General features: G+C 35.3%; 1 protein-coding gene across 2 annotated transcripts; it reads right to left on the reverse strand.

Moving 5' to 3' along the window:
- Nucleotides 1-1,764: 1,764 nt before the first annotated feature.
- Nucleotides 1,765-12,745, reverse strand: LOC105421571 (cytochrome P450 734A1-like). Of its 2 annotated transcripts, none has more exons than XM_020674686.2 (5): nucleotides 12,659-12,745; nucleotides 9,794-10,017; nucleotides 7,475-7,716; nucleotides 3,755-4,112; nucleotides 1,765-2,276 (listed from the first exon to the last, which is right to left on the reverse strand). In XM_020674686.2, exons 2-5 carry the CDS (start codon nucleotides 9,953-9,955, stop codon nucleotides 1,851-1,853), a joined length of 1,188 nt encoding a protein of 395 aa, XP_020530345.2. In that variant the 5' UTR covers nucleotides 9,956-10,017; nucleotides 12,659-12,745; the 3' UTR covers nucleotides 1,765-1,850. The 2 variants fall into 2 exon arrangements, with proteins under 2 accessions (XP_020530345.2, XP_088713025.1); XM_088856899.1 differs by lacking the exon at nucleotides 12,659-12,745 and adding an exon at nucleotides 11,411-11,727.
- Nucleotides 12,746-15,294: the final 2,549 nt, after the last annotated feature.

Below are 15,294 nucleotides of genomic sequence, written 5' to 3' on the forward strand. Positions count from 1 at the left end.
TAGCAGGTACCAAGAGGGTTCCAATCCAAATCCGGACCTGGGTCGAGTCTAAGGATCCACAGGGTCCAAAATACGAACCCGACACAGACCCGGTTGGCCACTCACCAAAAAAATGCGCATTTTATCTCTCTCTATTCGATCTCCTCTATGAGGCATGCTCCCACTCTCGTTCTCTATCATCATCACTTAGAGCACGTTTGTTTGGCATAAGTTTCAGCTTCAAAAGCCGAAACCTCGAACATCTCAAGTCCATGACGGGTATGAAAGTCCTTCTCTTTGTTGCTTCTCTTCATTTAAACTTTGTGTAATATGAAGTTTAAACCATCCTTAGGCGTGGTAATGGCCACATGACCAACTTTGACCAGTCAGCCCGGCCCTAAAAAAAAACTAAGGCTAAATCACAAAGATATAGCTCGAGGGTTGGGCCAAGGCCAAGCCATTACAGCCTCAAGGTCGGGCCAATCCAGACCGGGGCTAGAGCCATGAAAGGGTTGGCCCTGCCTAGACAAGGCCAGGGCCTGACTCAGGCTGGCCCCATAAAGGCTGATGCTAAGGGGCAACTTCTATATTTCACCACATTTTTGGAACCCGAGACTTTTGACCGGATACACTTGTGGGTGTAGTTTTTGTAGGGCTGCAGCTTTGTAATATTTGGTGAAGTCCCATGTCAAAACTTTGTAAGAAAGTACAATTCAAGCACTACTCTTACAATGTCATGTAAATCAACCAATATGCTCGACTAATTTGAAGCTATGAAGAGGAGGCAAATCTTGCAATAAATACCTTAAAAATGGATTAGAAAGATGTGGGAAAAACCATTTTTAGCTTGGAATCCTTCTTTTAGCCAAGCTCTTCGGATTGAAATGATTGATTTGAAAGTTTTCTTACACAAAACTATGTTTTTTTGCAAGATTCGAGGTGTGGCTTTATAAAATCGAGGACCTACAAAATACTTTCTCTTCGTCCGTATCTCTTTTTTTTTTATCTTTTTTTTTTTAGCCATTAACATAAAAACTTTCATTAAAAAAATCAAAACTACAGGTGGTACAAATAATATTCACCAGAAGGATGTGATCGCCAACGATAATTGGTGGACATCTCCCTTAACGAGAGAGTTGGCTTTTGCATTAGCCTCCCAATAACAATGGCGAATGTCAGCATTTACAGTATGCATATTCCATATCTTCTTTCGCATCTCTCACGCATACACTCTCCGTCATACATTATTTTGCATTCGTTCAGTGCTTCGGCCAATTCATCTCTCTCGTTCATAGTAAACGATGTATTTAAATCAGAGCTTTAAAAAGATGCTGACTTAGATTCGAATCATCCAATCCAAATCAGGATCGATATATGGGGATTAAGCCTTTAGGCTGATTCCCACCATTTATGTTTTCCTCATATCATTTTTTCTTTATTCCTTAGAGTTAGAATCACCAAATCAAATTGGCCCAACGGGTTACCGAGTTGGCCACCTGATCTGCTTTTTAAAACATATGCATCAGAAACTTGGACATTTCCTTACCTTCCTTTCTCAAAATCTCACTATGAAAGTATTTAAATATTTCTTATAGTCTCTTTGTCATATTGAACACTAAATTCCTATATTAGTATGACTGTCATGTCTGTGTCAAATATTAACACACGTATCTATGTCTATGGAATTATAATTGTATTTTGAGCGTGTATAGTTTACTCTTATGAGATCATACTGTACATTTACTTTTCAAGTGCAAGAGCTACTGAGGTTCAAATGGTTACTTCTTTAAAACTAGGACATTGAGCATAACATGCACAACAAAATATGATACAACACCATCTCCCCCCCTCTCTCTCTATCTCTCTCTCTCTCATAATTTGCGCAGGACTATATGTGCTCCATACTGAGGCTGCACAGTGATGTCCAACATAGGAGCATGAACATAAGTAGGAGAGATCACAAAGGAGAACCGCTGCAAAAGCATAGCCAACACAACTTTGGTCTCAATGAGTGCTAAGTTTTGGCCTACACATATTCTAGGGCCCAACCCAAATGGTACAAAAGCTGCCATGTGTTTTCTTGCAACTGAGGGACCACCAATGAACCTTTGGGGATTGAAGTCCTCAGCATCCTCACCCCAAAGACTAGTATCATGGTGGATGGCTGATATGGGCAAGTCTAGCTGTGTGCCTGAGGGCAGGTAATATCGCCCAAGTTTGACATCCTTGTTAGTCTCTCTTTGGAGAAATGGGGCAGGGGAATAGAGCCTAAGTGTTTCATTTACAATCATTTCCACCTGTATGTGTAAATAAAATCAAGCACCACAATATAAGTATGAGGTTTTCTCTCAAGATTGAAATGTTTAAAAAGATCAGGACATTCCGGGCTAAAAAATGCTGAAATTCCCTTACTCCCATTTCAATAATTTTTAAAATTTCAATTAGCCACGTTCGATCAGGGAGAATCGGGCAAGTACCGATCCCGAGTCAGAGGCTGAATCGGATTTTCAAAAAATGCTTGTGAGAAAATGTCAAATGGTGCGTGGGACACATAGATCATGTAGGTATGAAAACTAGGATAAGAGGAAGTGCTTAGAACAATTGGATGAATATGGGATAAATTAGGTATTTTAATAAAATGCATTAAGTAAATCTATAAAGAATGTACTTTAGGGTTTGCATACAATACAGTGACTTGGATTTCCTAATGATTCATAACACTCTCCCAACCGTTGGATGTTGATACTAGACAATAGAGGGAGTGTTAGGAAGCTGTAGCACATCCAAAAGACAGTATATTGTAGTTTCTCTATATGAGATAGCAGAAAAAACTTGTATATAAGTAAAAATTGGCCAATTAAAGGCTCAAGAAATATGTTTGATATATTTAAGAGGACCACTTGTCTTTTGTCCAAGGATGACTCATTCACTTTTTGTCGTTAGATGTGAAATTGAGAGGCTGGGAGTTTGTTATAGACGAACTCAAAGTATGAAGGAAAAATTTCCCCACTTAGTGACATAGATCAAGATAACAAATTTCACATTGAATGGCAAGAGGTAGTTGTAACCTCCTTGTATCAAAAATAAATGATCCTATTGTATATAATCTATTTGTCACAGAAGTCTAGTTTTTAGGCCATGTTTAGAGGGTTGAAGAACTCAAAATTGGGACTTATTTATGAAGGGAATATATACTGAAAATTGGGACTTATTTATGAAGAACTCAAAATTGGGACTTATTTATGAAGGGAATATATACTGAAAGAAAACTTACCCTTCGAAACAAAACGATCACAATCACTTTAGCTGTCACACATGAAATTGGGAGGATAGAAGTGTATCATTTATTTTTATGAAGTCATAAAAAAATTTCTCACATTTTTAATTTGGTGAATGGAATACTCCCAATGGCCTGATTTAATATCTAATAGCTAGGGTTGATTATGATTTAAAAGTTCTATTGTATATATTCCCTACATGTTTTTATACCTCAAGGTCATAAATATTTTAACAATATATCTGGATTACAAAAGGGCATCGTCCTTAAATACTAGAAAGAACCAAGATGGGACATTTTTTTACTCCTAAAGAATCATAAGAAAAAAATGAATGTGACCCAAAAACTTTGCAGGCTCAAATGGGACCCTAGAAAAAATATAATTATCTACATGAAAAATCTAAAGAAAAATCTTAAAGAAGAAATGCCGAGAGAAGATTGATCAATGTGGTGAAGAGGAAAAAGAATCAGAGAACCAAAAGTTCAGATTTCACATACAATTTTGAGGTCATTCAAGTTGTCTGCATCAGGAAACTCTTTGCAAACACGAAGGACTTCCTCGCGCGCTTTGTTTTGCCACTCAGTGTGTACCGCAAGAAGGACGACAACCCATGTCAACAGATTTGCAGTGGTCTCCTTCCCTGCAAAGTAAAATGTTTTGCACTCATCCACAATTTCTTCGAGATCCATTTTTTGATCTTCTCCCTCTTGGACTTTATTTGTAGTTAGTAGAAGGCCAAGTAGATTTCCACAGTTTTCTCTCTCTCCTTCCTTCTTTTGGATGAGTTTTCGAAATGCTGATCTTATTTCTCTTTCTAGTTTCCATCTCTTCCTATTCTTTTTAGTTGGCACAAACCTACATGGGTTAGATTATATCTATTAGAATCATGTTGTAAAATAATTGAATCATATATTTCATTCGTGGCTTCACATAAAAGAGTGCCAGCTTCACTAAAAAATTGTGAAGATATCTTTTTTCAGGCAAATAATGAAGAGAAATCATTATTTTCATCTCTTGAGACCAAAATTGGGACAAGCACTATTGGGTAAAAAGGTAGAAGGAGACTCAGAAAATGTCACAAGGTGGAGTAGAGAATAAGCTAGGGTTATTCCTATTAATATATGAGACCAGAAATATTTTAGGAGAAGGAGATATTTAGATACTATGTTACTTAGAGAACAACCATGGAGAGAGATGATTTGGCCAAGCAAGGAGTTACCCATTTAGAATTGATAGTCACCAAGTTTGATTCATGACACATTTTTGTAAGATCTTTATTTCTTATTTATGAAAGGGCTATATGTAAAGAGTTTTAGGTTTTTTCGAAGAGACTCAGTGTTCATAAATTAATATGAAGGTACAAGCTTATCTTGTATAGATAAATACATATGACAATATAGAAACTAAATCACAAACATCTAAATCATACCCAGACTTACCATAAAATACAGATATTATACCTACCCTTCCCACATATATTGCAATATATATACTTTCCATATTAACCTAGTACACAATATATAATATATATACTTTCTATATTAACCTAGTACACAATATACAATATATATACTTTCCATATTAACCTAGTACACAATATACATTTTTCTTTGTCACTCCCCCTCAAGGTCAAGATGCTATGAGTGAGAGTAGTTAGAGTTTGAACACTGGTTGCGGAACGAGCAGTTAAATCTTCAGGTGCATACTCATATTACTTGATCAACAAGCACAAAATAAGTAGCAGAGCAACGACGGATCAACAGGAGCAGAAGGCAAGACCAAAGCAATAAATCAGAGTTCAGCAGTAAACAAAAACTTCAAGTCTTCACCGGAGACAGAAAAACAGTCGAAACAACAGATAAAAACAAAATGACACATGGAAGAGCCAAAAGATTTAGCAACTCGTTGATTGGAGCAAACATGATCGAGTAATAGAACAAACAAACTCGATTATACAACAAATTTTCGGAGAGTTTTTTTTTTTTAGGTCGAGTTTCAGATGGTCAAAGAATAGGATCAAATAATAGAGTAAAATACTCGATCTTACTAACAAGAAGAGACCGAGCAAAGAAAAAATTAGAATAATGCATGAGGTTTTTTTTTTTTTGGGGGGGGTGGGGGGGGGGGGGGGGGGGGGGGGTGAGTGGGGGGCTGGTTTTTTTTTGAAGGGTTTCATAAGATCAATGACAATATCATATTAGAGATTTCAGACGGATCTGTACCTTGAGACCAATATCCAAAGGAAAAAAAAAAAAGATGGAAGGGCAGGTTTTTAGATAGGGCAAATCAGTTTTTTTCGGATGCCATTTTGAAGAGGTAGATTTAGAAGCAGGTTTCAAATCTGGCTATACGTCTCAAAAAAAAAAGGCTGAGCCAACAACTCACAACAACATCAGTATATAGTATACAAGATCAGCTGCTAAAGGCACCCAAGAATGGATGGCTCCTGAACTTAATCGCAACAAGTCCTTTACAGAGAAGTGCGATGTGTTAGCCTCGGAGTAATAATGTGGGAGCTTTGCACCTTAAAGAGGCCTTGGAAGGAGTTCATCGGATGCAAGTAACTTGACCAACTAACATCTCTATAGTAATTTGACCATCATTGATCTCTACAAAAATCAGAATGTCTAAAGAAACAAATTCGACGAAAGTTACAGAGCTAGATCCATAACAAATGACGGAAATAACTATGCAATATACACGGTTATTTCATCCATTGAAAGATAGCGACAGATCAAGCAGAGGCGGTCTTCCTTTGCTGGAATATGACTGTGTATACTGAGACGAATACACCAATGCCAAATCAAGTCCACACGGATGCTTCATCTTGTCTAGGCTTTAAATGTGCTTTCTCAATACAGGCATTCTAGAGAGAGAAAGACAACATAGAGGACACAATCATACAGTAGATGGGTCGTCATGATTTTGGTGGCTGGTTTGCAAAGAGTCGAAACACAACTCGACAGAAGGGCTTTGATCAAATAGTCGAAAAAGACTAGGTAGACAGATAGATCAAAGAGCCGAAATAAGACTCAGCAAAGAGGACAGATCAGAAAATCAAAATATGACTCGACAAAAGTTACACCGATTGGGTGAACAACAAGCTTGTCTTAAAAATAAGTAACAATGCTTCATGGACAAGGAATGGACATAACGAATATGAACCTGGCTCTAATACCATGTGAAGAGTCTCAGGTTTCTTAGAAAAAACTCAGTATCCATTAATTTATATGAATGTACAAACTTGTTTTATATAGACAAATTACAGATGACAATAGTATAAATATATCCTAGACTATACCCTTCCCAAATATAATACAATATATATACTTTCCATATTAACCTAGTACACAATATGTACTTTCTTTTCACACTATAGACCTATGACAATATGCACATGTATAGGCTGTGAATGATTAGCAATGAAAAGTTTCAAATAATATTTTATTTTTTTAAAAAGAAAAACCTTTTATGATTCGTCATATACATAGAATTTAGAGAAATTTATGCTCACATCACCATATATAGTTGTAATTACAATATTCCTCTCGGAGTTTTGTATTTTGCATTCATACCCATTTTTCTTTTTTTTTCCTATATTCACCTAAGTTCGTGACAACTTCAGATTGAAATCATGAAGAATTATTTTACTCCGACTTCGGATCTTCAAGTTCTAAGGTGAACTTTTGATCTTGACTTTAGGCTTTTAAGGTCCTAAGTTAAAGAATTTTAAGACTTGAATTCAAATCATGAATACCCGCATTAAAGAATTTTGTTATTAGTTCAGACTTCAGATGTTGAAGATCCAAGGTCAAAACTTTTAACTTCACTTTGGATCTTTAAGATACAAAATCAATATTTATTGGCCACATTGGAAATAGGGGCATTTTCAAAAAACTGTGAAAAGGTAGAGATAATGGGTAAGAACATAAAACAAAAAATGTAAATTTCTTTACAAGTTATATATATTGGCAACAAACCGACAATAATGTCATAGACTTGTGCTCGTTTTTATCAAGCTATAAATTAATGCATAATATTTTTTATGTTAACTAGCTAATAATAGTCCATCAAGATTATACAATTCTCTAACCCCAAATAAATATAAATTATAAGTGAATAGGGATACATAGGAAGCTTGTCCAACAATGAAACCTCTCGTTTACTGACTCATGCAGATCATCAATGTGCACTCACATGTTAATGGCAAAAAATACCTGAAGCCTGGGATGTATACACTGCGTAAAGATTCAGAAACATATATCATTTGCTCCTCTTGCATTTTTACAATGTGGTTTCCCTCTTCATAATTGCTCCCAAATGCTGTTCTGGATATGAGATCAGCTGTTAGCTTATGAAGCTCTTTGTTCACTTCCATCTCATATTCACAATCCCCTACAATTTTCTCCCACTTTTCCAACATTTGTGTTGTACTCGCAACCATAGCTGGTACCATGGCCTGCAGATCAACAGTTAAATGTGTACATGAATACAAATTAAATAACCTAAAAGATTTATGCTCTTTTGGGAGTATATCGCCATTTACTGTCTTGAGTAAAACTCTATCTTGGTGTGACTATGGGACCCCAAATTTTTGGGATATAACCAACACAACCCATAGAATAATCTCATAAAAAAAAATCCGAATAGTACTCTTTTGTGCATATGAAAAAGATAATGTCACAAGATTGAACAAAAACCTTCTAATTTTTTGAGGGTGAGTTTTAAGTGATAGAAAACCTAAAATGTAAATTTTTTCTTTTGAAAATAATCATCTAGTAATTCTTATGCAGTTTTTTGAAATTGAAAATGAAAAAATCCTCTTAAATAGGTCATCTGCATGAGGGAATAGGCGTATAATACTCCTTCGGGAGCATGGTATATAGGCTCATTAAAGAAACATATGTAATAAGAAATATCTAATATCTTTGGATTTGTATACAATATAACATTTGGAGTGTAAAGATCCCAGACACCTCAAGTTATCAAATGTAAAATCAGACTCATGGAGTATGTTAGTCCTACACATATAGATTTGAGAAAAAATTTCTCAGACATCGAGCACAATCAATCATGTACCCCCAACCGTCAGATTTCACATTGATAACTAGAGGAGATTATGCCCTTTATGTACCAAAGTACGCTTTCTTTTATCTAAAAAGACGACACAAAACTTGGAAGAACAATCAAGCATTATTAAAAAACAGGAAAAAGGTGCACTTGTATCTACCGTCCATCTGGGTGGCAGATGATGGGATCAAACATAAGTATTACAACAAGTCATTTTTTTCCACTTCTATTATATACAAATAAAAAGACATACGTAATACATATTTTGCGCAATTAAATCATCACAAAATTGCATCTACCGTTCATCGTCATAAGAGGATGATGGAGATGGACTAGTGTTCTTTATTAGGGAGAAAGAGTAGTGAAGAAAATTGAACTTAAGGTAGTATTACAAAAATCGGTGGGCTGAATTGGAATTGACCGGTTGGACCCGCAACTAGAAGCCAATGATCCGAGTCTAGACTAGATCGGGATTGCTTGATTCCCCCGACTTTCAATATTTTTTTTTTATAATTATGTTCGGTTCACTGAGCTCAATGTTTGGAAAATCAGCTCAAGGAATAGACTTGGTCGTGGCGCGCTGAGTTATTTAGACAAGTCCGAGTGGATTTCTTTGAGCAGTGAGTATGGCCCAAAAATTCCTAAAAATAAAAATAAAAACTGAAAATCTATTGAATAAACATAAACATAGTAAAAGTTAAACAAAACAAAAAATAATATAGAAAATCCAAGCTGAAATATATATATATATAACATAGATTTAGAAAACATTGATTTATATTTGGCGACATTTAGAAATAAAATTAAAAAAATAGGACATATGACGAGAAAAACTAATCAATCATTGTAAAAAAGTTGTGGTTTGTATAGGGCCTACGCTCTAAACAATCAAATTCGAGCCCGCTTGAGAAATGTGGTTTCAATATTGGAAATCTTTGTGATAACCTTAAAATATATTTTCATCTTCATTTATAAAGTTTAAAGCTTAAAAAATAGTGTAGGTCAAGAAATCTATGAAAACTTGAAAATCTTTAAAATTGACAGTCTAAAAATACATAACAAAATACACTATTTCCAAAACTTAAGATCCATTTTTTTATTATGTCCATGCATCTTGATGTCGAGATGATCAATTTGAGGATATTGAGCATCAAAACAACTTCTTTTAATGAAAATTTTGAGGTAGGCTCTATATAAACTTTTCCTTACAAAAAAATACATCCAAATTATATAAAAAATAATTATACATTGACATCAAATCATTTTCTTTTTAGATACCCTAAGTTTTGACTCCACTCAGTAAGGGGCGGAGTCCAAGTAACACAATCAATCGAGTCCAAGTCCAAGTGGACCCAGCGAAGTCAAAATCTAACTAATCCAAATCGAGAATCGCACATTTAAATCGGAATATGCCCTTGAAACCCAATCCGATTTTTACAACACCGATTGAAAGGATAGATATCTACCTTCGTTGGCTCCATGTGGAAAGCTGGGTTTATAACTCTTCTATGCAAAGTCCATTTTTGGCCCTTCAAGCCTAATAGCCCTTGACCAACCAAAGGCTTAGAAAGAGGGTCAAGATCGATCCTATCAAAGCATCCCCAGACGTTTAAGAAGACTTCTCTCATAAGATCCGGCTCCCCAATGGCAACCCTAGGCTTGGGCCCAAACCAATAAACAAATGTTTTCCCTGTCATCAAAAGTTTCAAAATTTTAGTGGAAAAAAAAGAGAAATTTATAAATTGAAGAGCTTTGTGCCTCTTTGTAAATATAAATTATGTTTGTAAAAATTTATAGTAAGTTAGTTGATCAAGATTGAATAGTTGAGAGTGAATAAAAAACAACATAACAGTTTATTTGCATATTATTCAGCCATAATTCATGCATATAATTTTTATCGATTTATTCTCAACTCTTTCTTCTTTCATCGAACAACTGAAAGTGACTAATATCACTAAAATACACAGGAAACCCGACCTAATTTGAAACCCCCTAATTCACCTATAAAATGAACTGGGGCCTCAAAATTTTGTAAACATTAAAGTAAGCGATGTTCTAGCCTAAAATTCAAATAAAAAGTACTATGGCTCTTTTAATTGGTTTTTCCCATGTGTTTAGTGATCACGCGCCCACAACCTTCATGTTCCCTAAGTGATGGATTTAGGTCATTAATCACAACACTTAAAATCACCAATTAAATGTAACGACTTTATGATGTGGGTGGGTTACTGAAATTCTAAATGGCAAAGTTTACCCTCCTTCCAAAGCTACAATCCAAAAAGGTAATACTCTTATTAAACAATGATCGAAAAATCGCTGATCCAACCTAGATTTGGATCAGGATTATTAGCTAGTCAGTATTTGGATTTGGGAATCCAGAATTGTTATTCTCCAGTTTTTAGCTTCGCTTTTTTATATTATTTGTTTTAAGTCCTGTCAATAACCCGATCCAATCTGTCAATCGCCTAAGTAGGACTGGTCGGATTTGGATTTTGGACCCAGACAATCCAGGCCCCATTCCCATTTTTTGAAACAATCAAAAGTCCGAAGCACAAAGCAAAAAGCATAGAGACACCCTCTCTAAGGTGGGGGCAGCAATTGGTCAGGTCGGTTCCAGCAGGACACAGACCTGGACCTTAAAAATATGATATGGGAGCCAGATCTATACTTGACCGAACTCGATTAGACCCATTTTCAGACCCGAATAGTATTTGGGTCCAAGATTTAAACCCGGATCCGACCCACCGGGTCCAATAACGGGACCCAAATCGAGTTTACCCCTCAAGTGCTTGTTTGGGTCCAAATCCATTCGCACCCCTACTGTAAGGATAATCTCTCTCTTAAACACAAGCAAAGCATGACCCTCGCTTCTTAAGGATTGTGCTCTCTTAAGCACAAAGCAAAAGAATATATATATATATATATATCTCGCAAAAAGCATATGTCATTCTCTTTAAGGGTGATAATCTCTCAAGCACAAAGTAAAGCGCGAGTTTCTCTAAGGGTGAGCAGATTAGTGATTAGTATCTCTTAAGCATAAAGCAAATCTGTGTGTATATATATGGGGCAGAGTATTATATTACCGTAAATAGGGGACCAGTGGTGGTAATGAGCTATGACCCTGCAGAGAGTTTTGTGAGAGAGGGGGAAGGTTTTGGAATGGGCATCATTGAAAATTTTGACGAGTTGGGGGAGATTTCCAAAGAGTAGTCTGTAGGGAGGTCCTGAGATGCCTTGCCTCCTAAAGTGGGACTGGAGTTTGAGAGGAGACCACACAAACTCGTATATGCATTTGATGAAGATAAAGATAAAGATGAGAGAGAAAAGCACAACCAAAACCATTGCAGACCTGAAAAAGTAGAGAGAGAGAGAGAGATCTGAAAATGGGTGAGAGAAGAGAATTTATAGAGAGAGAGAGAGAGAATGAGTGAGAGGTGGGAGAAGAAAATCTAGAGAGAGAGAGATGGTTGCTTAGCCCAAGGGTGTTGTCCATTTACTTAATGAGATAGTTGTCAAGGTACATATCAGCTGATAATTTAATTACAAGGTTTCATTAAGCCAAAATATGCCTTGGGTACTTCTTCGTAAGGTTTTAATAATTGGAATCTATTTAAAAATTAGTGCCTTGGCCACAAAATATGGCTTTAACCGCCGAGCCATGTGGGTAACGTTTTAATTATTTGAATCCGTTGAAAAATTAGGGAGTGGGCCACAAAATAAAATATCGCTTATGGCTTAAGAGCTGAGCCATCATGGCTCTCGGAATGGGCCGGGCCGGGCATATAATAGGTTGGCCAGATGGCCAAGCCTATCCCAAGGTCTCACGGCCCAATCAGTATGGGGCCGAACTCTGTTTGGCCCTCTGGGGATCAGGGCTGGCTCGGAATAATTCTAGCTTTCTGCCATCCCTAGTCGGATCAACGTATAAACAAATAAATTGAAAAAAAAATAAGAAGCTAATAATCAGGAGGATCAGGTCGTATATGGGGTTCCTCAAACCTGAATGGATCCAAAAAAAATGCGAAAAAATCGATCCATGCCTTATTTTTGCATGAAGAAAATAGCATCCAAAGAGTGAAGAAAGACCATCTAACTTTTGGATGGTCAACATTTAGAACTCAAAATCTTAAATTCCTTTTTTTCTAAAGAAAGACTCCTTTTGCGATTATGAAACGGATCCCAAAATTTCGTACCAATACAATCCTCCCAATTATATCTCAAGTAAATAGTGTGGTCCCACGAGGGCATGACTACGAAAGGAATATAGGATCTGTGTATTTTTGTATTGTTATAAAAAAATATGAAAGAGTTTATACTATATGACCATATACCTTTGGTAGAAGCAGGACAGAATTACTCACAACCATCAAATGCGAAAATCATTGGAATGGGTGGTTTATGTGTCAATAGTACATCCCTTACATCAAGCTCTTGGTGATTATGACTTTCTTTTATCATTTCAAAAACTCTTATGTAAGGGAAAAGTTTATATAGAGCTGATTTGACATAATTTTCAAAGACAGATGATAGTGAAAGATATTTTAATTTATGTCAAACACTATGAATATCTTATAAAATATTACTTGTAATAGATGTTTACAATATAATATATATTATAATATTTTATATTTAATACAAAAATAATTTTTAATATATAATATTTTAATAATACTTTATTACTATTTAAATAAATATAAGTATATATTTTTATTTATAATATTTAACTATTACATGCATAGATTTAATATATTTATAAAATTTATTTAAATACCTAAGAAGTTATCGAACAAACATTTGCTTTTAAAACGGGTTAACAAACATGGCGAAAGCAAAGTTTTGCAAAATATTTTTCTGCAAAGTGTTTGCTTATGTAAATATTTACAAACCAAAAGTGCCCTTAGTAAAGGAATTAAATTGAATGACCAAAAAATTAAATATCTACAAGCAGGATTTATCATGTTTCTATGCCAGTTCCATTTTTGCCCTTCAAGCCCACAAGCCCTTAGCCCATCAAATGCCTTGACAAAGTGCTAAAATCGACCTTTTCAAAACGACCCCCTGTGTTTAAGAGAACCTCTCTTACAGGTTTCTGGCTCCGCAATGGCAAACCTTGCCTTGGGCCTAAACCAGTAAAGAAAGGTTTTCCCTGTCATGAGAAACCCTGATTATATCAACAAAAGCCATTTTTATTTATTCAAAACCCTAGAATTTCAATTGAGAATGGCTTAGGGTTTTTCTGAAACCAAAAATTTCATTGGGATTTGGGAGATCCCAAGATTCCATAGGAACGCAAGCCATTTTATTGAAACCCTAGAATTTCAGTTACAGGATGACTTGGGCCCTCAAGTCTCATAAGAAACCTGAGTTTTCAGTAACAGATACTAATGTGATTTATTGTTTCATAAGAAACCCTAAATTCCCCAGCCACTGAAGCCATTCTGGTTCGAAAAACCCTGTAAATATGGTAACATTAGGAGAGTATGTAAAAATGGACACGGTTTCCATGACTCCACCGAAGAAATGCGGGCCCCTAATAATATTTGATTAATAGAATTTGATCCATTTTTCAAGGAATATATAATCTTTAACATGGAGATTGTTAATGTGTAAAAAATAAATAAATTTTTAAAACTGAAAATGATATTTTTTGGAAAAAATATTTGAACTATTGATTTTACATTTTTTTTTTGGAGGACTGTTATATATGGGACCCAGTTTTGGTAGAGGGTGTAGATCTCTAAGCCTGCATAGTAACAAGTGCATATCTCTAAGCCCGCATAGTAACAAGTGCCGGCTTGGAGGCACCAAACAATTTTCCTTTAAATATTGTTTATTATCTTGAGAGTATTTAAATATCGGTAAAGTTTACGTAAGGGTGAGGCCCTAAACAATCAAATTAAGGCGCACCTCAAAATTCAGTAGAGAATGTTGTTTTTCATGCTGAAAAATCCTCAATTTGATCATCTCAACCTCAAGATGTATGCAGATGAGGAAAAATAGATTTCATGTATTGGAAATAGTGCATCTTGTAATATATTATCTAGACTGTCAATTTTAAAAGTTTTCAAGTATTCATAGATTTGTTCGACCTACACTATTTTTTAACATAAAATTTTATAATTAGAGATAAATAAAAAAAAGAATTCCAAGCTATTACAAATATTATGATACTGAAACAACATATTTCAACACTATTTGAAAGTACACCCTACTTGGATTGGCTAGGCCCTCGGCCTTATACAAACCACACCCTTTAAATATTGCTTATAGTCTCACCGCCATATTGGAACACCAACTTCCTATATTATTATGACCGTCATCATGTCTGTGCTAAATATTAACATATCGATATCTATGTCTGCGGAATTATAAATATTTTGAGTGTGTGTATAGATTACTCTTGTGGGAGCACACTGCACATTTACCTTCTCAAGCGAAAGAGGTACTGAGGACAATTTTTGCAATTTAAAATTTTTGGACCTACCTAAGTATTGCATTATCATTAGTTTCAAATAAAGTAATTAGATTTTAAGATACTAAAACCTGTAATCTGATCATCTAAGAATGGAAGGTCTCTATTTGGTTTTCAAGCACATAGAGAGTATTTGAATACTTTTTTTCGTTCTTTTTAGACTGGTTGTTAGGTTCAAATGGTTACTTCTTTAAAAATTGGGGGCCTAAAATTGCTCTTAGATTGGATTTTATGAGAGTGAATGGAGAGAATACTCTCAAAGGATCATAAAATAATATTTTTTGAGAGTCAATCTAATAATTTTATCCCAAATATATTGCAGGAGAAAGTAAAGAGAACTCGTACTGAGTTGCCAATTTTTAGATTGACGTTTATAGCACTTGTATCTGCATTAGATACTAACATATGTCACAAGTTAGACTGTGTTATAGGCATAAGATTTTGTGATCTCTACATATTGTATGTGTGACATTTCAATCTAATTGTCACACATAC

Source organism: Amborella trichopoda, chromosome 13, assembly GCF_054954075.1.
Source record: "Amborella trichopoda isolate Santa Cruz 75 chromosome 13, AtrichopodaSantaCruz75HAP2 v2.0, whole genome shotgun sequence".
NCBI classification, from domain to species: domain Eukaryota; kingdom Viridiplantae; phylum Streptophyta; class Magnoliopsida; order Amborellales; family Amborellaceae; genus Amborella; species Amborella trichopoda.

What these genes read in the sequence shown, in the direction of transcription:
- LOC105421571 (XM_088856899.1), bottom strand. Translation starts at nt 11,669, where the DNA reads ATGGTTTTGGTTGTGCTTTTCTCTCTCATCTTTATCTTTATCTTCATC. An exon ending in TCCACATGGAGCCAACGAAG is followed by an intron (nt 7,717 to 9,793) that starts GTAGATATCTAT and finishes GTTGATCTGCAG; the next exon opens with GCCATGGTACCAGCTATGGT. An exon ending in GTATACATCCCAGGCTTCAG is followed by an intron (nt 4,113 to 7,474) that starts GTATTTTTTGCC and finishes TAACCCATGTAG; the next exon opens with GTTTGTGCCAACTAAAAAGA.